The sequence below is a fragment of the Rhinolophus hipposideros genome (genome assembly GCF_964194185.1).
Source record: "Rhinolophus hipposideros genome assembly, chromosome: 2".
Classification (NCBI taxonomy): Eukaryota; Metazoa; Chordata; class Mammalia; order Chiroptera; family Rhinolophidae; genus Rhinolophus; species Rhinolophus hipposideros.
In genome coordinates, this window is record NC_138048.1 from 60,462,818 (window position 1) to 60,488,475 (window position 25,658).

Here is a 25,658-nt window from a genome sequence, read left to right on the forward strand (position 1 = left end):
ATAACAGTTGAATTGGGCCACATTGAAATACCTTGGATGCCAGGTTAGGAGATTTGGATCTTATCCTTTGGGCAATGAGGTGTCAATAAAGGTTTTCGAGTAAGAGTGGTATGACTAATATGTCCTGGGAAGGAATCACATGGGGGCAACATATAGGACTTAGCTGAGCTGGGAAAGGCCTGAGCAGTGTGGTTACTGTGGCAGCTGCCAGAGAGAAAGGGACATTCCAAGGAAATAATTGGTAGGACAGGGTCTCCTCTGGAGAACTGGATGAATAATAATAGAACTTTTAACTGAAACAGGGAGCCAGGAGAGAGGACCAGTTTTATGTGGAAAGAAGATAGGACAGGTTTAGGGCACGCTGAGGTTGGGAGCAACCTGACATCTGGTTAAAGGTACCCACTGGACTGAAAAATGTGGAACCAAGGCTCAGGAGGAAAATAGGTGCCAGGGTAGAAGTGATAGTTCACTTCATGAGTGTTATTTTATTTAGGTGTTTGACCAGATGGCTATAACTTCTAAGATCGTATTCAGTTGTATCCCTCACAAAATCTGATCTCATGATGGAGGCACAATGCCTCACCATTATTGAATGATTTGAAGCTATGGTGCCATTGCCCCATCTCCAACTTTGACTTCAAACCCTGTCACCATGAACACCACTTGCAGGCCACTCAAGCTAAAGACATTTAGCTGGTTAACCCTTCAAAAACTCAGCCAGTAGACAAAGACCTATTTCCCACCCTCCTCTCCTCCATGCCTGGAACTGCTTCCTATCCACCTCTCCCAGAAGCTGTCTCAGCGTTAACTCTCATCTCATTCCCCTTATTGGCTAAAACAGAGCTAATTTCTTTTTCTTTTACCTTTTAAGTATAAGATCATCCCCACCCCGGGTACCCATCCCCTGTTGGTCTTGGTGAACCCCAAGAGTGGAGGGAGACAAGGAGAAAGGTATGTTCTCTTCTTTTTCAAAATGGGGAGGCTGGGACAGCCTCACTTGGGTCCTCTCTTCCCCTCAGCCATAACAGAGTGGGCTGTGGAGACAGGTGGACCTAGGGTCAAATCCTGCTTACCACCTAATGACCTGGCAAGTGACTTAATGTCCCTGTGCCTTAGTCTCCTCCTCTGTAAAACAGAGATAATAATAATTTCTTCCCTCATAGGGTTGTAGTGAGGATTCAAATAGACACAGTGCTTAGCCTAGGACCTGTCATATGAGCCATTATCATGGCTCCCAGAATGAGACCAAGTTCTGAGATGCCTGTTTCCTTCTTAGCCTCTTAAGTCTTTTCTAGATTTAAGAGATGTGGTGGGACTCACCTGATCAGGACCTCCTGGCCTATGCAGCCCCTGACAACGCAGGACACCCACCTCATCAGTGAAGGAAATGTCCAGTCTGCTGGAAGCACTAAGAGAGTGGGAAGAGAGAGGGGGAAGGGGCAAAGCAGCTCTGCCTTCCAGTCCCGTTCAGTTCTGGGGTAATGGTAAATTGGAATTCAGGTTAAAAACTATAATAAGTAGAGCTGAAGCAAGAACTATGAGAACCTCCACTCCGGTCCAAGGGGCAGAGCAGCCCTTCTGAACTAACCTAATGAGTCTCAAGCTGGAGCCTTGGAAACAAGCTTAAATGGGCTCATTGCCCCCAGCCTTCTCTGCCCCAGCCCACCGCCTGTGTTTCCTCCTGATTCTAGGATTTGAGGGCCTTGGCATAGAGGGTCCCTTGATGCCACAAAGAGCAGAATTATACTACCTAGAACACATGGAACATTTAAGAGAAGGTCTCCATGAAGGAAAAAGCTTTAGGAGAATGGAAGTTCTATTTTCTGCATTCCTCTGCCCTGTCCTTTCTGTAAGGGATCATGCTTCTGGGGTAGGGGCTAGAGGCTGGCACAGTGAGGAGGCTTTGAACCTAGGCGCGAGGGCAAGAGTGATGGCAGCTGGACTGGGATTTCAGGGTCTGCTGGGCTTGCATTCAGTCTTCTCCCCTCTGGGATTTAAATGGACCCTCATTGCCACCATCAATGGGCGCCAGAGGTGTTTGCTCTCTTGTGCATTCTCATGATGACATTCTCCTCCGTATCCTCTCTTTTTTTTCCCCCATAGAATTCTTCGGAAATTCCACTATCTGCTCAACCCCAAACAAGTTTTCAACCTGGACAATGGGGGGCCTACTCCAGGGTAGGGAGATACAATCCTTACTTCTTGTTTCTCCCCTTCTCCTTCAGTCTCTGAAGAAGATACCTTTTCTGTAATCTTTTTTTGTCTCTTCCATCTGTGAACTTGTCCTTCCTGGTGTTTTACTCGTTTTCTCTCCTACCATCAACTCTTACGTCCTCCTGGAGATACTCAGGAAGACTTCTTGTGTTTAACTCTAGGAAGTAGCTTCCTGAATATGCCACTCATTTGACTGGCATGGGCAGGCGGGCTGGTAAATTGTTTTAACTTTTTTGCAAGACTGTCTTAGCTAGTATCTTCATACTGAATCATCAGGGAGAGAGAAAGAGGAGGAAAGAATTTTCCTATCACTGTCAGTCAGTAGGTCTGCGTTTTCTGTTGTGGGGGCACCTTAGGATAAAAACAATTCAATGAAATCACTTTCTTTCTGGATTATCCATTTTAGAGGTTGTTAAGCTTTCTCTGGGCCCTTCTCCTCCTGTCATTTGCTTATTGGCTATTTCACTGTTCATTAGAGAGGGAGAGCAATGAGAGGAGACAAAGAAGCTCCTTTGCAGCTTGCCTGAAGGTCTGGTGGGAGGAGCTGGCCTTGTGTTAGCACTAACATGGTGAGGTGCAGGTCCCAGTAATCAGAGACCCCTCCAGCATCGGGGCCGGAAGGTACACAAAGACTGGGTTGCTTACCAGAAAGGGCCGGTACACTGGAGACGTATTCTGGTCAGAGGCTGTCTCAGGGCCAGGCCCTCAGATCTGTGTGCTCTGCGCTGGGCTTTTCAGCACATAGCTGCTTTGCCCAACCTCTAACCCACTCTTATACTCTGGATTCAACGAGACCCTCGGAAGGAGTAGAGTAAGGATTCCAGAAAGGGAATCTCTCCCTGTTTTCGGTTGTTTGACACAAAGCTATTACTTATGGTAGTGGTGGTGCAAGACCCTCTTAAAAAGAGAAAGAAACCTGAGTGCACATGCAGCACGTCTGCCACAATGTACCTGTAAAACTAATTTCAAGCCACTTACCACGGTCACCATGATTGCCAATCACTGCTCCATTATGACCGGACTGAGTAGTAGCCCACAGACACTTTTACCAACCCACTCTCTTCTCAGGCATTTTAATACTGGAATGCAGCACTCTAGCTTAACCTCATGTGTCCTAAGTTGGTTTTGCCCTGGATGACAAGCCTGGTGGCAACTTCCAGGGCACAGCAGCCTTGAGTAGCTGATGTGTCAGTCTGTAATCAGACAGGCTGACTAATTGAAGAGAGCTTCCGTTCCGAATTCACTTTCTACTGGAGAGCAGGGAATGAAGGGGACAGGAGGGAAGGGGAATTTGACCACATGCATCGGTGACCCAGAAAGCTCCAGGAGGCTTCTCACACCATGAGGCTGGGTAAAGAGGAAATCCTGAGCTTCAGCTTCCCGAGACCCATCCCAAGGTGTCCACAGGTCACATTTGTTCTGAAGCAGAGGTTCTTCACTTTTCTGTGCCAGGCCCATTTGGCGGTCTGATGAAGCCTGTGACCCCTTCTCAGACTAATATTTTTTAATACCTAGATTGAAATATATAGGATTGCCAGGGAAACTAATTGTATTGAAAACAGTTGTCAGAATATTTTTTAAAAATTTGTGATCTGGGAACATATGTGATTTACTAACACATTATATATAGCAAGTTCCAGAGGCAGGACTGATAACTATTTTACACTAAAAGCAGTCATAAGCATACATGACGGTATGACATATCTGCCACAACTATAGTAAAACATTAAAATACCCGTGAGTTCAACTGCTGACAAAGTCACACGTATGGTTAATACCTCTGTGATTTGTTGCCTACATTCATAATTGAAGGAAATGCTAAATTTCAGCTAGAGCACAGGGAAGAATGTAACGTTTTCTCCGAGTTCATGGCCCTCTGGATTCTATCCACAGACCCTGTGGAGGTTCATGGACCCCAGATTAAGAGCCCTGCTCTGAAGCGTTAAGGCCCCTGAGGGGAAATGGTGCTCACTCCACTTAGGTCTGGACCCACAGGAGAGTGGGGTGAAGATTCAGCTTGTTCAGTGCACCTGACTTGAAGGTGGTTGTGAGGACAGTATAGGCAGGAGAGCAGGAGGGAGATCGAGAGGTTGGGGGTTAGTTGTATTGTTGCCAAAATAAGCAAACTATGGCTTCCTCTGCACAAACAACAGAGTTTCTAGAAAACCATTTTCTGTGTTGAATGTTGACTTAGACTCTCTTTGTACAAGGATGGCCCCTGAGATACATACTCAATGGCATTGCTTAGTAAGTTCTGGTTTCAGAACGTTAAGTGACCCTTTCAACCCCAAAAGGACGTAACATACTCTCAGGGAAGGGAAGAGGGGGGAGGTCTCTGACCTAAGGAGTGTGTCAAAGGCCAACTACAACCTAGTAAACAAGACCGTGTTGGCCTTTCTTTTACTTCCCAGGCTGAACTTTTTCTGTGATACTCCAGACTTCCGTGTCTTGGCCTGCGGTGGAGATGGGACCGTTGGCTGGATTTTGGATTGCATTGGTAAGAATGGGCTGGGAGGGGCTTTGCAGCTTACTTATAGTAAGTATATTTAAAGACCAAGGAAGGCAATAAAAAAGAACGAGAAATGGAACCATGTCTTTTTCATCCTTGTTTCCACTCTTGGACCAATGCTTAACTATCTACTTTGGGTGGAAAAAAGAAAGAAAGAAGACAATGGAAGAAGTCCCACAGGCACAGGTGTAACAATTTGTTTCACACCTTACCTCAAAATCTGCTGTTGTAGGCGTTTGGGCAGTGATGAGACAAGCCAGATTCAGGCCAGATTCGGAGGGTGGGGGGAAGGGCAGGACTGAGACTCCAGGCAGATCCAGGGTGGTTGATAAAGATCAGAGAACTACACAAAGATGTATAGCCCAGGGCACATCACCTTGAGATGAGCATCTGGAGCCTGAGCCAGAAAGCACGTCTAGAAAGTGCAGATCAGAAAAAGGCCACGTTGATCTGTGTCCAATACACCTAGATTAAAGGGGCAGTGGGGAGAGCCCAGGCGGCGAATCAGGGAGCCTGGGTTCTAGTCTGGCTTTGCCTGGATCTGTGAGATCTTGGACACATCGCCCCCAGTAAAAGATGGAGACTGACTGAAATTCTGGGATGGGCATATATTCAAGATCAAACCCTGGAGAAGCCAGATAAACACTGGGACATTGAACATAGGAACAAGAAAGGGAAGAGCTGGGGATAGCCATCATCAAAGTCTGAGACCGGACTCAGAATGATGAGCCCTGGGCTGCCTCTGTCTCCCCGTCACTCATTCCACAAATACTGCCTGGGCACCTCCTATGCCAAGCTCTCCTCGAGGCATTGCAGATGTAACAATGAACAAACTGACAAAAATCATGGAGCTTCCCTTCTAGAAGGAAGAGACAGGCAATAAACAAAGAAATAAGTGAAGCATATAGTATGCTAGAAGATGATAAAAAAACATAGCAGGAAGGGGCAAAGGGAGCTCAGCGGTGGGGTGAGGGGTACAATCTAAATCCTAGTCATCAGTGAAGACCTGGCAGAGCATATGACATTTTCATGGGGACCTGGGGGTGAGCCATGCGAATAGCGGAGGGAAGAGCTGTTCAGGCAGAAGGAAAAGCAACTACAAAGGCCCTGGGGTAGGAGCAGGCCAGGCTGCTGAAGGCTGCGGGAAGGCTGCAGTGTGCCAGAGCGCAGCGCGTGAGGGCAGAGTGGCAAGGGCTGCAGTCGAGGTAATGCACGGCCACATCCCCAGGACATTTAGGACATTACACAGAGCCTGGCTTTCATGCTGGGCAAGCCCCACGGTACTGGGTGGTTTCTGAACGAAGGGGAGACACAGCAGATTAGGAAAAAGAGGGGAAAGCAGAAAGACCAGTTAGGTGGGTCCTGAATTTATCCAAGTGAGAGGTGACCGTGGCTTGGACCGCAGCAGAAACAGCAGAGGTGGTGAGAAGTGGTCAGACTCTGGATAGCTTTGGAAGGTTGAGCCAACAGAATCTGCTGACTGACTGGTTGTGGGAGATGAGGGAAAGAGCAGAGTCAAGGATGGGCCAGGACAGACCCCGAATGGGGCAGGGAAGGCTGGGCCTCCAGGGGTCATAAGCAGACCGCCCGGAAGTGGGGGGCCAGTACCTGCACACCTGCTGCTTTCTGCTTCCCCACAGGCACTTTGGTTTCCATGGACACAGCCCTGCTAAGCAGCCACCCACACTCTTCTGTCACCTGGGGCTCTGGAATTGTTTGTGGGAGGAGGGAGGTGTTCTCTGGGAGCAGAGGAAGGAAAAGCTGATCAGCAGAGGATGGATGGCTGCAGGATTGGGAGCTGCTCACAGGGTTGCCTCTCTATCATGAAGGAGAAAGTCGGCTTTGGCGAAAAGTTTTATAGATTTCATCTGCAGAGAACACAGGTGATAGAAGCTGCTCAAAACAGTAAGAAAGAAGGTCATGTGAGATGGTCTCTTGCACAGCTTAGTGGCCCAAAGAGAAAAAACAGTGGTCAAAGGAATAACTGCACACTGATCATTCATTCATTCATTCAGGAAATATGGAAGTGCCTGTCCACTGCTCTCCAGCACCCCATTTCAGCCCCTTCTCTGATCTGTTCTCCTATAGCCAGAGTGGTATTTCCTGAATGTCACTGGGTTCGTGATGTGTGCAAAGCACACCAGTGGCTTCCCATTATTCTTAAGATAAAAACTCTTCAAATGATCTATAGGCCCTGGGAGCTGCCCATGCTTCCAGCCTGATTTCACGCTTTTATCCTTCTCCCTCCAGACTCCAGGCACCTAGTCCCTCTCTCAGACCCTTGAATGTACGAGTCCCTTCCACCACAGGGCTTTTGCACAAGTTGTTCCTCCTGTCTGATGTGTTCCTCCCAGCCTTTGCTTGGTCAGCTTCTACTTCAGATCTCAGCCAAATGTGGTTTCCTCAGGGGAGGTTTCACTGACATACCCCTCCTACCCCCGCCCCCAGCCTCAATCACCTCATTATAGGACAGTACTCCTTTCCTCTCCAGTATGAATTTGAAATTATGCCTCATTTATAGGAAGACCTCATTCATACCTGTCTATCCCTTTTTACTGCAGGGATGAGAGCCTGAGCCATGGCTTTTTTACCTGCTTTTAGAGTTATAGAACAACATCTGGCACATAGTAGACCTTCAGTAAATATGTGTAGACATACTGTGGTGAATGAGATATACTTGCCCAGAGAGCTTACAGTGTATTCAGGGAGCAAAGAAGTAGTCAATTGCAAGACAGCATGATGAGAGCATCCCTGGTCCTAAAGAAAACACTCTAGAGAGGCACTTGGTCCAGACCAAGGCAATCAAGGAGGGCCTCCCAGAGACAGCATCGGAGCTGAGCAACACAGCGCTTGTGATTTAAGGCACTGACTACACTTTGGTTGATTGATGTGGGCAGTAGGATGTGAGAAGGATGAGGCTAGAGAGGAAAGTACAGCCTGGAAGGGCCTCGTGTGCCATGCTAAGAGGTGACGGGAGCCCTGACAGTGTGAAAGCAGTGAACTAATGTGATCAGCCTTGTGGTTCAAGGATTGCCCATCTCGGTAGAAGTGTAGAGAACACACAAAGGGGTGGAATGGGAGGCTGAGAGGGCAGAGAGGAGGCAGCTAAAACAATACCAGTGGGAAGGAATCATATCCTACCTGAACTCAGGCGTTGCCATGGGGATGGAGAGAAGAGATTGCTTCCAGATCTATTAAGGAGAAAGGACATTGAAACTGATGCATGAATGGATGTGGGATGAGGGAGAGCGGAAGCTTAGGGTGGCATACAGCTTTCTAGTTGTCACACTGTGAGGATGGTTGACCTGCTGAGATAAAGACTAAGGAAAAGAGAGTACACCTAAGGAAACACGGGCCTTCCAGTCAAAGGGAACAGAATGGGCAGAGTCAGGGAGGCATAAACACAGAGTGCAGAGTCCATTGCTTTGCTCCCTCCTCCATCGCAGCCCTCCCTCCCAGTGGTACTTTCAGCCCGGAAACTTGCCTGAGCTTATCTGCTTCTGGCACAAGTCAGACAAGCTGGGGCACCTACAAACTCCGTTTTGAGTTCATGCAGGGTGCTGATTCCCCCGCCACCACAGCGCTCTTGCTCCTGAGTCACATCCCTCACTTTCCATGGGCTGGCGGTGGACTGAGGTTTGTGTGCGTGGCGCCCTCTGGAGCCCAGTGGGTGCCCGTGCCTTTTTCACCTTGCCCAATTAGCCAATATGTGCTATAAACCTGCAGCCAGACTGAAACATAGTCTGTGCCGCCTCTAATGGTTCAGTCTGATGCTCCTTCACAGCCAGCGTGGGAAATAAGATTATAAATCTCTGTATCTGCAAGTTTGGGAGGTGGTGGAAGTGGCAAAAGGACATCTGGGTGCCAGATGACACCTGGACATTTTTCCTGTTAGACACAACGTTAAGTTTAAACTTTTGAACCTGAATGACTTCGTGGTGACACCTTCAGTTTCCAAATGCCCTACCATTCCATGATGTCTCAGACCCACCTATTTTACTAGCTATGCACCTGCCTAGCCCCTCAAGAAAGGAGGGACATGGACTTGGAGCCACAGAGATCTGGGCTTGGATCCTGGCTATGGAGTTACTTTCCCTCTCTGAACCTGTTGCTTCGTCTGTGAGGAGAATGATAATACCCTGCAGGGTTGGTCTGAGGGGTAAATGTAATAAGTGCAGGTAATCATTAAGGATTAAAACTGCTCAAATTAATGTTTTTGAAGTGTGTGCTTCTTTCAAAGGAAAGAATTAGGGTGAAATTAGGATAAAGAAGTGCAAGTTCCAGGGAGACAGATTTTGGTCGGTATGAAAGAACCCTTTGTAGTGGTCAACACACTGCAGATGGAAGAGATGGCTTAAGGAAGTGGTGTCTTCCCCATCATGGGAGGGATTCAAAGATCGCTATAGATCTTAGGGTTCGAGTGTCAGATCAGAGATAACTAGATAACTCAAACATCCTGTAACCGCATGGCATATGGTTCTCTCTTCCTCTGCATGGGTTGCAGATAAGGCCAACTTTGCAAAGCATCCACCGGTGGCCGTCCTGCCTCTTGGAACAGGAAATGACTTGGCCCGCTGTCTCCACTGGGGAGGAGGTGAGTCTGCCTATGAGTGTCACTACCCTGGGAACAAGCTTTCCAAGCAACAGGGACGCTGCGCAGGGCTAGGCTGAACTTCCCATTTAGGGATCACATTCCTCAGAGTAAAACTCGACTCCGGGGTCAGATCGACTCCATGACTGTTTCCCTGCCCTGTATTCCACACCGACGCCTCTGCTTACCCCTCACTATACTCACTGTCATCCTGAAATGCTTGTCTTACCGCCTGCCCTCCCCAGTAGAACAACTCAACTTGAGGGTCGAGTCTCCTTTGTTTCCTTCCCACTGCTCATCCCAGAAGGGACTCACTTAGACAGCTGTTTCTGCATCAAATTGCCCCTTTCTAAACTACTGATCGTCTTCTGAATTAGGACTCAGAATGCAGACTGAAGAGCCACATCACTGGCTATTAAGAGCATCCAGGTCATTGTAGGTCCCCATGGCCATGGGCCCTCATTTTGAAATTCCCCTAAGGAGGAACTCAGAGTTGTCACCAGCTTACAGGAGCGAAGGAGAACTATGCAAACTGCAACAGCCCTGTGAAGCTGGGTGTGCTCCAGAAAGCGAAGTTCAGGTCGGAATGGAGAGCAGACAGGTCAGTCTGGCAGGCAGAACTGGGGTAGGACTGCAGATGGCTGATCAAGTCAGAGAGAGATTCAAGGCCAGGCCGGGCAGCAGTCAGTGTTCAGAGATTGGTGCATACTCGGTGGACAGTGGCAGAGAAAACAGTAGTCAGCCCTAGGAGGAAGTTGGCAGGCATGGGAAGAGCTACCAGGGTCCTCAGCCACACACCTAGACTAGGGACAGGCAGAGTGTGGCCCCATGCTCTGGGCATCTAGGCAGCATGGCTAGGCACAAATTTCACGCCGGAAACCCAGCCTGTGCTCCCAGATAGCCTCCAGGCCCTTAGCGACACAGTTGCTGCCATTGCTATCCTGTGGGTCATCCCTGAAGGAGTTGACCAAAGCCCTGACAACTGGAAAATACTCTCCAAGGTTGCCTGAAAGGTAAGCAAGAATATGGAGGTGTGATTTGAAAGAAAAGACTGTGTCTCCCATTATCCTCTTATCCCTTAAAATTCACTTTCTATGTTAGTTTTCTATTGTTACATAACAAATTATCATAAACATAGAGGCTTAAAACATCCATTTACTAGCTCACAGTCCTGTAGGTCAGAAGTCCTGGAACAGGGTGAGTGGGTTCTCTGCTCAGGGCCGCAGAGGCTGAAATTGGGGCACTAGACAGACTGTGCTCCTCCCTGAAGGCTCTGGGGTGGGGGGTGGGGAGTTTGCTTCTAAACTCACTCAGGTTGTTGGCCGAATTCAGTTCTTTGTGGTTATAGGACTGGGGTCCCTGTGGCCTTGCTGATTGTAAGCTGGGACCACCCTCATTCCTTGCCAGATGGATCCCTCCATCTTCAAAGCTGGCAACAGAGAAGCTTCCTCACGTTGAATCCCTCTCAAGCTGAAAATCTATTTCTTAAGGAAAAGCCCAGTCCTTTCTGAGGGCTCCCCTGATTAAGTCAGCTCCGCCCAGGTTAATCTCCCTTTCTTAAAGTCAACAGTGCCATATAATAAACGTAATCATGATGGTGACTGTCCCATCTTATTCACAGGTCCCATGGGTTTTGAATGCGGTTTACACCAGGGGTGTCAGGAATCATGGGGACCGTCTTAAAACTCTCTCTACCACACTGTCCATCTCCAACATGATATGGTCTCAGAACAGATCCTTTTTTCTTCCCATTGCCCAGCCCACCAATTCTCTAGGGCTTGCTTCACCCACACAGCCTGCCAACCCTATCCCTGCTACTCTGGCTTTCAAATCTCCCCAGCTTCTTTCTAATGACTCCATATTGTCCTCTCCTTCTCTGTGGCTCAGGGAACCTAAGTGTCTCCGGCCCACAGACACACTGGGGAGCCTCCTGGTCACAGATGCCCACAGGGCTCCCTGCACTGCCAGAGGCCTGTGCATCAACACCAACTTAGCTTTCTAATTTGGGACAAATGTAATTGCATGCTTCACAGGGTACGAAGGGGGCAGCCTGACAAAAATCCTGAAGGACATTGAGCAGAGCCCCTTGGTGATGCTGGACCGCTGGCACCTGGAAGTCATCCCCAGAGAGGAGATGGAGAATGGGGACCAGGTCCCATACAACATCATGAACAACTATTTCTCCATTGGTGTGGTGAGTTGGCCAGGGATCACCCTTCTGCATGGAAGAGCAATTCCCAGGTGGGCAGAAAGGGTTCTAGTCCTCCATTGTCCCCCTCTGGGTCCATACTCTTTACCTCTCCCGCTGCCCCCAGCCTTGACTTGGGCCCAAGCATCTCGTCTGTGGCCTGGGTGTGGATACCCTGATGGCACCAAGCCCCTATCCTTGATTATAGAGGAAATTCCTTCCCCTATAATTTTAACTAACAAGACAAGACAGGCTATTTCTCAAAATATATAGTCACCCTTTGGATAATTTGAGCAGTTAAAAACAACACCAAGAAATACCCAAGGGGTGAGGTCCAGAGGAGACTCTCGCATGAGCTTCCAGGGTTGGAATTCTGATCCTCCAGGGAGGACCGCGTGGTCCCAAGGTGGCTTGGCTGGCTTGGCTCTCAGAATTCTTTCTCCCCCGTTTTCTCCCCTAGTCTCACCCCCATTCCCCACACTCCAAGTGCTCGTAATGCTCTGGGGGCCTCTCCCACGCCTGACCCCCCCGCCGGAGCCCTGTGTTCTTCCATGGTGCTCCCACAGCCCTCTGTGCTCACCCCATCAGTGCACGCTTTGCATTACATTGAAGGGACTGGTGTAAGTGCCTGTCTTGTCCCCCAACACACACACACACAAACACACACACGTAGTGCCACATTCCTCTTTCTTCCCCCATCCCCAGCACATCTAGTGCAGCTCAGTTAGTGTGTTTTGCTGAGCTCAGCTTCTAGTCCATAGAGGATGGGGTAGACACTGCTTCCCAAACCTCTGGGGACAGGATGGGGAGGAAAGGGATTAGTCGTTTCCATAATAGATCTGGGTTTAGGGAGGGAGATGTGACAGACACCAGCATTTATTGAGCACCTGTGTGCTCTCCACGGTGTCGGACTTTGCGTATTCTAGTCCTGAACAGTAATCCTGCGGGTATCTGTCCCCACCATCCGCATTTTATAGGTGAGGCCTCAGGACCTTGGATGAGTTAGGGGCAGAAATAGTACATGCACACTATGCCGCACTCTGAAGCCAGGCTCCTTCCTCTGTGTCCGTCTTGGGAATTACGCTGCCCAGTTTTATTTGAGTCCCTCCAGACCCAGACTGTGTGATGCCTGCACTCCTCAACCATCCCTACCTGTGCCTTTTTTGGACAGTTTTGGTGGTTGAAAAAGAGAGAGAGAAGAAAAAATGATAGTAATATTGAGGGAAGCGCAAGTTTAAGGAACGCGTTTTGTTTTTTAATAAGAAGACTAAAAGGAGAACCATGGAAGAAGAGGGGATTAATGATAATAATGCCTTATGTTTACAGGATTTAAAATTTACCATATTTACAGATATTTTCTTGATTCTTATGACTACACCGAAGGGCAGTAGTATCTCCATTTTATAGGTGAGGAAACGGAGACAGAGTAAGGGATTTGCCTTCATTTTCTAATCCAGCCTCTTTTTCTTTGACTAAAAAAGAAGACAGAAGCATTGCTGGACCCATGTTCAGGTTCTGCGAGGATGCAGGTGTTGGACCAGGAGTAAATTCAGGGGTCCCTATGCCCCCATCTGGTTTATCTCCTCCCCTGGCCTCAGTTGTGAGAGACATCTTTCCCTAAGCCTCTGCCAGCTCCCCCTCCAGTGACCCAGGCTGACCCCTCCCTCCTTTTCTTGGCTCTCCTCTTTGGACCACCTCCTCAGGCTCCACTTCCCCCAGTACAGTCTTCACCTCCTACAAAGTAGACACACGGAAGGTCTGGCATCCAGGAGGCTTCTAGAACATGAGCTTCTCATCATGACAGTTTCACAAAACTTGATATCTTTTGCCTATAGTAACTAAGACTTATTACTTGCTAACATTTATTGCATACCTACTGCACACTGGGTACAGTTTCCCTGTTGGTACTGATTATTCTTTTGGTATTATTATTCTTTTGTTTTTTGTAAGAAGGAACTGTAGCTTAGAAAGATACAGAGACAGGTCCAAGCTGGGGAGTAGGGGAGCCGGGAGGCACTCCAGAGCCCTCTGAGCTGTGGGCCAAGAGCCCTTCGGCCTCTGGACAGCCCCCTCCATCTTCATGCCACCAAACACAGCAGCATTTGGGTGGTGGCGAGTTATCTCAAAATTTAGTGTGAGATGGCTCACCTATGCCCCTTGTCAGAAATGCAAATTCCACTGCCATGACAGATCCTGATTTGTAATCTAATTTAGTTAGTCTGGGCAAGGTCTAGGAATTTTCATTTTTAACAGGCCCTTGAGATAATTTTGATGCAGATGGTCCCTACCAAGTCTTCAGTGAGTGAAGACAACCCATTAGAGGAAAAAATGGTCAGAGGAAGTGGTTCTTCACAGAAGCAGAAACCAGAACTGAGACAGATGAGGGAGAAGAAAGACACAGAGGCAGGAAAATCAGTACCTAGAAGCAACTAGCCAGAAATGAGAGCTGAGCAGCAGGACAGGGTAACCTGCCTGAGAACTTCTAGAGGACAGGTTACAGTCATGGCTGCTTTCAGAGTCTTCAGCCCCAAAATTTCTCTCATAACACATCCAGCTCTGGCTGCCAAAAACATGATTCCTAACACCCCCGTCCATCTCTGCACAGTATCAAATGCAAAAAACAAAAACAAAGATTAAAAAAACACTCGGTATTAGCTGACCAAATAGATAAACACAGTAAAAGAGAATTGACAACCTCCCCTAAACTAGGTAACCAAGCCTAATTCCAAGAGCCAAGACTGATCATGGTTTTAATTCATTCTTTCAAATAAGTGGGAAGGGAGGGAAGAAGACCAGCTAATTGTCCCTCAAGGAAATGCATATGAACCGATTCTCCATCACAGTCCATGGTCAAGATATTTATTTGCCCTGGGCTGACTTATGATAATCCAGTATGTTCATCTTTCAAATTATGAAGAACTTCATAGTATCTTTCCTTATGATTTTTTCATACACCTTTAACTTGTACATGTTTAATATTTTATTGTGAAGCAGTGAGGAACCAGGGCCGTTTTTTATCTCCTTCATGTGCCCTTAGCCTTCTCTCAATAAAATGTTTGCAGGGTTTGTGTGCTCACTCTTTAAAAATTAGAAAGGGAAATTCTTGAGAAAACAAGTAGCCAACACATAACCCTAACAGAATCTGGGTCTGACATTTGCAGAAGCTCTTGCTCCCTATTTGACTTCCCAAACTTTGTAAGAGGAGAAGTAGGTATGTAAACCAACCCAAGGTTTTACTTCCTTATGATGATTATAGTCAGACTCCTTTGGCAAAGAGAGCCTTGGGAAGTCTTTTTGCCTCTTTTGAAGGACCTGGAATATCTATTCATATCAAACGTCTGCTGCCTTGCATTTACCAAGGTGATGACAATGACAGTCGCTGTGGTGCCCCCAGATGGGATAAAATTTGCCCTGGCAGTTCCCTAGGTCCCCTTGTTAATGACAGGACCTATTTAATAGATGGAGTGATAAACAAGGCAGACTCTCCTGGCCTAAGCAGGGAGTGCCTATGGTCTCGTGTCATCACATTCCCATCACCCACAAACATGCCAGCTCCCCTCCAGTGAAGAGTTAATATAGTCACCTTCTTAGTCCCTCTAACTGATAACATCCATTGGCAGGAGATTTTAAACAGTCATTCAGGATGCTACTTCCTCTGACTTCTCTGGCCTCCTCGTCTCTGCTTTTTATTTTTGGATTTGCAGAAATGTCAGGATGACCAGGTATCAGTGACAGGAAGTTTGGGACTGCGAAATAATTCCTGGGGTATATGTAACTCTGAACGCCTCAACGGCTCTGCTTTCACTGAGCCTTAACAGGATGAGTGAACAGTTAATCCCTTGATTCAATGAAATCTATTTCTGATGCGAGGGGAACCCAGGGGCCAGGGAGAGGCCACAGCCATCACATTAACCCACGCACCATGTCCCACTTTACAGACTGTACTTATCAGACTTCACCAGCCAACTTTCCACAATGATACACCTCCTACCCATTAGGGAACTCATAAATTTTTTAAAACCATAATTTTCCCTGCAACTTTTGGATTCTCCCAACCTGAGGTTTTTCTGTCACCTGGCAGATCCATGAAGGTACTAAAACAATGGGACTCCCTGGAAAGTGTCTTGGATAAAACGTCTACACTCTTTTTTATGCCATAATTTTACAGAACAATCCAAATTTTAAATAATCTGTTTTATTGTCTCCTCTCTTTTTATCTCTGTAAGTTGGCGACGTGACTTAGACCTACATTGTCCAATATAGTAGCCTTTAGCCACATGTAGCTATTGTGTACTTGAAATGGGGCTACTCTCAACTGAGAGATGATATAAGTGTAAAATACACAATACATTTCAAAAATATGGTATGAAGAAAAAACTTAATATACTCTAATTTTTATATCAATTACATGTAAGGATAACATTTGTTAATTAAAATACATTTTTAAAATTAATATCCTCTCACTTTTTTAATGTAGCTACTAGAAATTTTTTAAATTTATTTCTACTAGACCACACTGGCTTAGACATCCCAATATCTCAGCATCCAAATGATTGCTGCTTATATTTGGAAGGGGAACAAACATCTTTTATCCAACTGTGTCTTTATAATTTTAATTCAGGGAAGAATAGCTACGTGTCCCCAGTGCTGTCATCTCTTCACCTCACACCTCAAAGAAAGGACCCCAAAGAGTGAGGCCGTTAGAAATGCCATCACCACTTCCACAGGTTTGCAATTCCCATCTACACCCCACCCCCTCAGAACAGACGTCTCATGTTGCCATAATTATTACCAAGAAAGGGTAGCACTGGTTTCCAACATTTAAATGAAATCACGACTGGATTTAAGTATACCCAGCTCAGTGGATGACACCGAGAAGCTCAACAGAGAATGAAGGTGAACTGTGACTGTCTTTTTAATCCCCAGGTAGGGAAATGTGGTCAGTCCTGACCAGCATTGCCTTTTCAAGACTGAACAGCAAAGAAACTGCTAGACTCTCCCTTACGACTTTGTGCATTTACCAAGGAATTACATTGTCAAGTTAGGAACCACATGCATAACTAATAATATTGTAAAAGCTGGTCTTGGGGAAAAGAAATCTTGCAAAACCTAGTAATGAAAAACCAAAGATAATTGGAACTACACAGAAGAAGGGGGCCTGTGCACATATCCCAGAGTATGAAAAAGCCAGGAGCCAGTCACAGCAGCACTGGGAGTGAGCGGGGGAATGAAGTACAAATGGTGCCAGGCAACATGTGATTGCTTTTTACTTTTCTTTTCTTTTGTGTTTTTTTTTTTTTCCGACAGAAGAAAATTAGTGCTTCAAAGGAACACAAGTAGATGGAATGTTTTCTTGAATTCTAGAGAAGCACTTGACAGATGTCATATGAATGTTATTCAGAGTTTTCACTGAAACTTGCTCAGAGAGAGGGAGGTGGGCGAAGTGTGGCAGCATGAAGGACAGCTGCCAGGAGAAGCTATACAGGCTGTCTGGGCCCAGGAGACAGGGGCCCCCGGGGGGGTTGCACATCCTCCCACCGTGTGTCCACAGGGGTGCCTAACTAAGACCCCCAATTCTTGATGTGTCTTAAGCTAAAACCTGAAAAATAAATGCATAACTAGAGTTTAAATGTTAAATTCCCAAGATATGATTTCAGCAAGCAGTGCTTACCAAGCACAAAATAAGCCCCCATCCTTGACTTGCCCTCTCTGCTTTTCAATAGTGGGCTGCTGGCTGGGTTTACTTTGCTGCCCAGTGCAATGATTTACTTTAATATAAGACCAGGTTAATATAATATAATATAATATAATATAATATAATATAATATAATATAATATAATATATACCAGGTCTTATATTAATTTTTGCTCCAAAAGACGCATTAGAGTTGATGGTCCGGCTAGGTCTTATTTTCTGGAAAACATGGTATTACAAAGCCTCTTCTTTGCTCCTTAACTTGCTTCTGGAGTTTCTGTCCCCACCATTAACCTGTACTTTACTTACCACATACACAGTACATGTTCAAAAAATGCTTCTTCACTATACCTCCTGGCATTTAAAAAAAAAAAATCAGAAAAAAAATATTTGTAGAGTTTCCATATCAAGAAAAGGAATTAATATGCACTACCTGAAAATTCACTGTCTGGAATTTCAGTTCTCTTTTAGCCGCATATTCCAATAAATGAGATTCTGTATTTTTCCCCCTGCACAAATCTGAATCAGCTCTCTTGTTTCTGTCACTCCCCCTACCCCATCATAATTAGCCCGTTCATTTCTAAAGTCCACCCCCTGCACTGAAAGTGCTGGCATAGTGCCTGAGAGGTAAAGGGGCGGCACATAATCTTCTGCTGGAAAATCAAACCAGTAACGGGTGGAAGACCAAGCTTGGGGAGGAAAGATGAGTTCAGGTTTAGGTCTAAAGCTCAGGGTTGGTTCTAGAGATCTATTAGGTTGGTGCAAAAGTAATTGCAGTTTAAAAAGTTAAAAATAATTGCAAAAACCACAGTTACTTTTGCACTGACCTAATACATTTATGGACATAGCACCTAGATACCAGTAACAACTATGAGAACCCAAGATGGCCCATTGCATGGCGTGTGGGCTGCAGACTGGACTCTGGGCTAAGAAGTTCTGGTGCAAGGACGGAAAGCCCAGAAGCATGGTGTCATGGGGGCTATCTTCATTGAGAGTTCTGAGGAGCAAGTGGCCAAGAGTGAGGCAAAGACGTGTGCTAATAAGAGGACAGAAAAGTGTCCATAGAAAGTAGTAATGAGACTCCTATTGACCTTGGGAAGCGTCGTTTCCGTGGAGCGATCAAGAAGCAGAAGCCAGAAGTTTAAATATATTTTTTTAATTATCTACTAAGCATCTTACCCAGTGCTACTAATTATTTCTCATGTTATGGATGATTAATATATAACAGCATTTACCAACGTCAGTTTTCTGGTTTTGACAATGTACTATAGTTATGTAAGAAGCTATCACTGGAGAAAGCTGGGTGAAAGGGACACAGGAACTAACTGTACTATTTTTACAACTTCTTGTGAGACTTAAAATATTCCAAAATAAGTATTTTGTTTTTAAAGAGTGAATGTGGCAAATCATTTCCAAAGGCTCACATTCACCAGACCACACACACACACACACACACACACACACACACAAACACACACACACAGGGGCTTCTGCGTTCTCACTGCTCGTAGACCCAAACACCCTCTCTCTCCTCAAAGGTCAGCGGCTGTCCACTTCCCTCACTTTGAACTGTGGCTGGGCAGAGTAAATATTGCAAGGAGTCAACTAGCATAGGCTCTATAAGCATAGATGGCACTAGCCCCTAACTTTGGACCCGGTGTTCTTCCCTGTGAGATGGGCTCTCAGGGTTTGGGGGATTTCAGTGAGAGTGTGTGCTTCCCTTCCTTCCACATTGCATGCTCATAACCACTAACCAGGGATCTGCTTTCTGTCTCTTTCTCTTTCAGGATGCTTCCATTGCACACAGATTCCACGTGATGAGAGAGAAACACCCTGAAAAATTCAACAGCAGGTAAGAGGGTCATGCGGCTGCAGTCCTGGCTGCACTGCCCGCGCCCCACCCCCGCCCCGGGCCGGTCCAAGGCCCCCACCTGCTCTCACCGGAATGTTTTGGCCCCACCGCCCAGAGAGTTCGCTTTCCTGCCACGTTGCCGGAAGGAGGGCTTCCATTTCCAAGAAGAAAACAATGTCAGAAACCTGCCGCAGCCCGGCCTCTTGTCCCCTCCCAGAGGTTGATGTGCAGAGGGAAGAAGTGTGTTGGGGGAGGAGGAGGAAGGGAGCCACGTGCCCGCCTGTGCGGAGTGGGGTCTGCTCTTGGTTAACTGGAACCCCTCCTGGGGCTTGGCCGCTTTTTGAAAACGTACCGCTTCCCCAGCCCCAGCCCCAGCGATTCATCTGGGGAGGGGCACAGGCAGGATGGCAGGGGCCTCAGCTTCTCTCGGTCTCAAAGGAGAGGTGGCAGCAGCTCCGGGGTCAGGGCCCCGAGGGCCGAGAGGGCGTCGCCTCCGCCTCCCCCAACAGCAGAGGGCAGCAGAGGGAGCCCCCCCCCCCCCCCGCGGAGGCGGGGAGACCCTGAGCCCACCAGATGCCAGCCTCAGCCTGTGCCCCTTGTGTGAAGTCTGGATGTTAGGTCCCAAATGAAAGGAGACAGAAAATCAGGTCATTTGCAAATGAAACCAAACCCTTCTTGCAGGCAGGAGGGAATTTGTGAGAAGTGAGTTGTGACTGGCATATAGCTACCCGTGGGATTAAATTACCTTTCTCCTTTTTTCTTTCTTTTTTTCTTCTTGTTGGTTAATTTCCATCCTTTCTCTTTCCTCTGTTGTACCATTTCAAGATGACAGCTGGGTTCCACTCCACCTAGGGCAGGTGGGGGAAAAGGACTTACATGGAGCCTGATGGGCTTGACTTCAGCCCACAGGATTCTCTTTAAAGCAGAAGTCCAGTGTTATCTGATGACATTCTTTTAAAGCCCAACTCCTGAAAAGCACCAGGATTTTCATTCCCGCTCCTTTCCGCTGACCCCACAGCCTGAGAGGTTAGCCAGGAAGAAGAAAGGCTTTTTAGGGATCAGAAATTGAACATAATGAAGCCACTTTAGCTTCAGGAAAAGTGATCTGTGGGGATCTAATTGCTGAACTAATCTTCTTAGAGTGTGCATTCTGTCACAGGCAGAGTCCATTGCTCTCTCACACATAAATCATGCCCACTCACAAAACACTATTAACATATATACTTCTAGCCCCTATTCCTACTGTAGTCACATACTTACAAAGCAATTGATTTCTCACCATCTTTTTCACTCACATGTATACACAAAATCACTTTTTTTTTTTTTTTAAAAAGTGCTCCTTCTCATCCATCCATTCTGGATTGTATGGTCCTCTTTCCACACAGGTACACTTATACGTACTCATGCACATATGCTTGTTAAGATGCCATATGTCTGTGAAATTCATGGGTTTCTGTTCATTCATTCATCCATTGAATGAATGTATCTTTTGAAAACATACTAGTACCAGGCACTGTTCCATAGGTGTTTTGAATAGACATGTGTGCAGGGTTCTCAGTCCAGTAGTGGAGGCAGACTGGAAGGCAGCCTTGCGTGGTGATTTGTGTTAAGTGGTGTGAATCCAGATGACCTATGGGAAAGCAAAGCAAGGGCATAGAACTCAGTGTGGAGGGCTTTCCAAATGCCCAAACCAAGACACAGAAAACAAGTATGTATTTTCTAGGTTGACAAAAAGAGGGGCAACCCAAGGAGAAGGCATCAACTGTACAAAAAGATACTAAGAAGTACAAGAAGGCAGCATGCTTGAGGAAGAACAAGCTGTGCAGTGCGGTCAGTTATGTGGTATCTTGGCATAGAAGGTAGCAAAACCTCTGCCGCTGGGAGGAAGCAAGGGGGCAGAAGAAGGGAGAAATTTCTCTGTACTTCAATAATCCATAGGTCATATATGACATAAATAGAGCAATCATCAATCATCCACATGATTGAGTACCATTAGAAAGATACCTCTGTCAGTAAAAAAGTTGTAATTGTGCATTTCAATGCAAAGTATGAACAAATTCATTGTGTTCTGAATGACTGTTTCCTTATCACTTCTCAGTTCCCAATAACAAGATGACTCTGCAATTTAGTTGCATGCCTCACCCTTCACCTGGTTGAGGTCAAGGTAATGTGGTCACCTAGGATGACAGGCACTGGGATTTGCATTTAAATCCATGTGCCTGCTAATAGATGAAGATAACAGTGGCATAGAGGTATGCCCTGTTTCACAAGGTCCCTGAACACTCCTTATGAAGAACTTTAGGTCCTCGCTGCGTCTACCCAGCCTGCTTGCTTCTGTTGAAAATACCCGTGAGTGCCCAATTTGTCCACTGAGAGGCAGGCGAGCAGCCATTTTCTCCAGGCTTCCTTATTTAGCTTTGGAGCCGGTTTTAAATAGGCAGGTGGTTGTTGCCATGGTTACCCCATTACACCAGCAGCTAAACTTAGGAAGGGCCACAAGGGATAGGAAGAAAGCTTGATACCAGGATTTGGAAATGTAAACGATATTATCAAACAAGGTTTCGTTTTACTTGGCTGAATTTAGGTTTTCCACAGATTGCGGTGCTTCGCTGGATGCCCTTACTGCTAATGCCTAGGACTGGGCCCTCTGGGATAACCCAAGGGATATGAGGTTAAATCTAGGGAGTTGTAACTGTTTTGTTTTTTCTTGTTTTGAACAAGGGAGTGTGACTAATCAAGGCTCAAATTTACCAGGAAACTTGAATCTTTAACATGGCTCACTGAGTTTTCAGGGCTATTCTAACAGAAATTCTTTTTCTTTAATTTAATTTTATTTTTATTAAATTTATTGGGGTGACATTGGTTAATAAACTTATATAGGTTTTAAATGTACAATTCTATAATGCATCATCTGTATATTACATTGTGCATTCACCACCCAGAGTCAGTTCTCCTTCTGTCACCATATATTTGATCCCCTTTACCCTCTTACCTACCCACCCTTACCCTCTGGTAACCACTAAACAGTTGTCTGTGTCAATGAGTTTTTGTTTGTTTGTTGCTTTCAGTTTTATATCCCACATATGAGTGAAATCATATGGTTCTTTACTTTTTCTGTCTGGCGTACGTCGCTTCGCATGATAATCTCAAGATCCATCATGTTGACGCAAATGGCAGTATGTCATCTTTTCTTATGGCAGAGTAATATTCCATTGTATATATGTACCACATCTTCTTTATCCAATCATCTATCGAAGGACACTTTAGTTGTTTCCAGGTCTTGGCCACCGTGAATAATGCTGTAGTGAACATAGGGGTACATATATCTCTATGGATAAATGTTTTCAGATTTTGGGGGTAGATACCCAGAAGAGGGATTGCTGGGTCATATGGTAGTTCTATTCTTAATTTTTTGAGGAACCACCACACTGCCTTCCATAGCGGCTGCACCAGTCTGCATTCCCACCAACAATGTATGAGAGTCCTTTTACTCCACAGCCTCTCCAACAAGCGTTTACTTACTTGTCTTGTTGATGATAGCCATTCTAATAGGTGTAAGGTGGTTCTAATAGCTAGTGAAGTTGAGCATCTTTTCATGTATCTGTTGGTCATTTGTATGTCTTCTTCGGAGAAGTGTCTGTTCAGGTCCTTTGCCCATTTTTTAATTGGATTGTTTGTTTTTTTGTTGTTGAGTTGTATGAGTTCTTTATATATTTTGGATTTTAGCCCCTTATTGGAGGTGTTATTTGCAAATATATTCTCCCATTCAATTGGTTGCTTCTTTGTTACGTTGATGGTTTCTTTTGCTATGCTGAAGCTTTTTAGTTTGATATAATCGCATTCATTTATTTTTTATTTTACTTCTCTTGCCTTTGAGGTCAAATTCATAAAATCCTTTCTAAGCCCAAGGTCCACAAGTTTAGTACATATGTTTTCTTCCATGTAATTTATTGTTTCAGGTCTTATATTTAGGTCTTTGATCTATTTTGAGTTAGATTTGGTATATGGAGACAGATAGCAGTCTAGTTTCATTCTTTTGCACATGGTTTTCCTATTTTCCCAGCACCATTTATTGAAGAAGCTTTCTTCGTTCCATTATATAAGTTTTTGGCTCCTTTGTCAAAAATTGTTTTCTATATATGTGGGTTTATTTCTTGGTTCTCAATTTTGTTCCATTGGTCTGTTTGTTTTTCTGCCAAAACCATGCTATTTTGATTATTGTTACTTTATAGTATAATTTGAAGTCAAGGAATATACGTCCAGTCTTGTTTTTATTTTTCCCTTAGGATTGCTTTGGCTATTCAAAGTCTTTCGTAATTCCATACAAATCTGATGATTTTTTGTTCTATTTCTTTTAAAAATGCCATTGAAATTTTGATGGGGACTGCATTAAATCTGTATATTGCTTTGAGTAATATGGCCATTTTAACTGTTGATTCTTTCAATCCATGAGCATGGAATATCTTTCCATTTCTTTGTATCATCTTCAATTTCTTTTAATAATGTCTTGTAGTTTTTAGTGTACAGGTCTTTCACATCCTTTGTTAAGTTTACTCCTAGGTATTTTACTCTTTTTGTTGCAATTGCAAAAGGGATTGTTTTTTCATTTCTTTTTCTGAAATATCATTGTTAATATATAGGAACATGATGGGTTTTTGTATATTAATTCTGTATCCTGCAAGTTTACTGTATTTGTTTATTGTTTCTAACAGTTTTTTTGTTTGTTTGTTTGTTTGTTTTTGTTTTTTTTTCTGGTGGAGTTTTTAGGGTTTTCTATATAAAGAATCACGTCTGCAAAAAGTGACCTTTTGACTCCTTCAGTCCTAATTTGGATGGCTTTTATTTCTTTCTCTTGCCTGATTGCTCTGGCTAGGCCTTCCAACACTATGCTGAATAACAGTAGTAAGAGTGGGAGTCCTTGTCTTGTTCTTGATCTTAGAGGAAAAACTTTCAGTGTTTCACTATTAAGTATATTAGCCGAGGGTTTGTCATATATGGCTTTCATTATGTTGACATATTTTCCTTCTATACCCATCTTATTAAGTGTTTTATCGTAAATGGATGTTATATCTTATTAAATGCTTTTTTTCTGCATCTATTGATATGATCATATGATTTTAATCCTTAGTTTTGTTTATGTGTTGTATCACATTGACCTATTCAAGAATTCTTAACCTGAGGCACAGGGCTTCAGGAGCTCTGAGAACACCTTGACATTTTATGTAAGATATTCAATATACTTTTCTGAGGAGAATGTCCATAACTATCAAAAGGTTCTTCAAGGGGCCCGTAATCCTCAAGTGGTTAAAAGACACCGTTTTGAGACCTCTTTGAATCCGAAGAGGCATCAAATTATGACTCAGCCATAGGGGTTTCAGGAAAGTCTTTCCCCAGTGGCCTCTCTACACAAGTTGTTGCCAGGGAAGGTGATTGGTTGCACAAAACTAATTTATGTTCCCTGGCAGAATTGCTTTGTTAATGGAGCAAGAACCAGACCCAAGGCTGCAGGAAGATGAGCCAAGTGTGATAGTCAAGGGCAAAAAAGGCTTAATGGCAGAGATGGGGCTATTTTTGATACATCCTACTTCCTAATCATTGACAGGCTAGTTATTAATTGCTGATTTAGGAATGTTATAAAAATTGTCATCTCATTGTTGACATAAACAACAGAAGAGTGATTTAATTCAACTGAGATTCTAACATGTTAGAAAGTGTTCTAGGACACAAGAGTAAATAAGACATGGTCCCTGCCTTGAAGAAATTCATAAACTTGCAAAGAAGGAAAATACATACAAGGAAGTTACATTTAGTAGGTAATATAGTGTACAGGAAGTTGTATATTATAAGACACTTATTAATGGTTTCATCCCAGACATCACTTGTAAATGAGTTGTTTAGCATGCAGAAATAGAGTTGTAAGGGAACTAAACTCAGAACATTAATTCTTTTTAGCTAGCTCCGACTAGATACGAGGTGATAAACTAGGTTTTTAAAATACATTAGCTTATTTAAGTCACAAAACAACCCTACAAGGTAAATGTTAGCATTTCCATTTTACAAAAAAAGGAGCTGTGGCTGGGAGAAGCCAAGTCACCTAACTGAGGTCAAGTTTTTAAGCAGTAGAGTTATGATTCTTTTTTTTAATTGAGATGTTATTGACATATAACATATTAGTTTCAGGTGCACAACATAGTGATTCAATATTTGTATATATTGTGAAATGATCACCACAGTGAGTCTGATATGATTCTAACCTAGCTCCTAACACCAGAGTTCAAACTCCGTTTACTTAAGCACCTGCTGTCTCCCACAGATTTCATTTAGCAAACATCTATTGTATATCACACACTCTGATGGGTACTTATTATACATAATCTCATTCAGGGCTCACAATAACATGCTAAGTTATTGTGTTACTTATTGTGCTAGTAGCATGTAAGTGCTACAATCCCCTTTTAAGAGATGAGGAAATTGAGGCTAAGAAGGGTGAAACTCTTAGCACTTCCATCCACTCTTATGAATTGTCTCTGTGGGAAAATGACTGCTGAGTTCTAAAGGGGGACCACAGGAACACCACCCACTTTTAGCTTGTGTGGTGTGACTCTCCTC

General features: G+C 44.8%; 1 protein-coding gene across 3 annotated transcripts in view; it reads left to right on the forward strand.

Annotated features, from left to right (window-relative positions):
- The window catches only part of DGKG (diacylglycerol kinase gamma), a 195,608-nt gene that overhangs the window by 82,636 nt on the left and 87,314 nt on the right, over nt 1-25,658 (forward strand). For all 3 annotated transcript variants that reach the window (XM_081063127.1, XM_081063126.1, XM_081063128.1), the window contains 6 exons: nt 872-951; nt 2,104-2,178; nt 4,626-4,711; nt 9,228-9,317; nt 11,348-11,508; nt 18,985-19,049. In XM_081063127.1, coding sequence (XP_080919253.1) covers nt 872-951; nt 2,104-2,178; nt 4,626-4,711; nt 9,228-9,317; nt 11,348-11,508; nt 18,985-19,049 — 557 coding nt within the window. The remainder of the gene's footprint in view (nt 1-871; nt 952-2,103; nt 2,179-4,625; nt 4,712-9,227; nt 9,318-11,347; nt 11,509-18,984; nt 19,050-25,658) is intronic.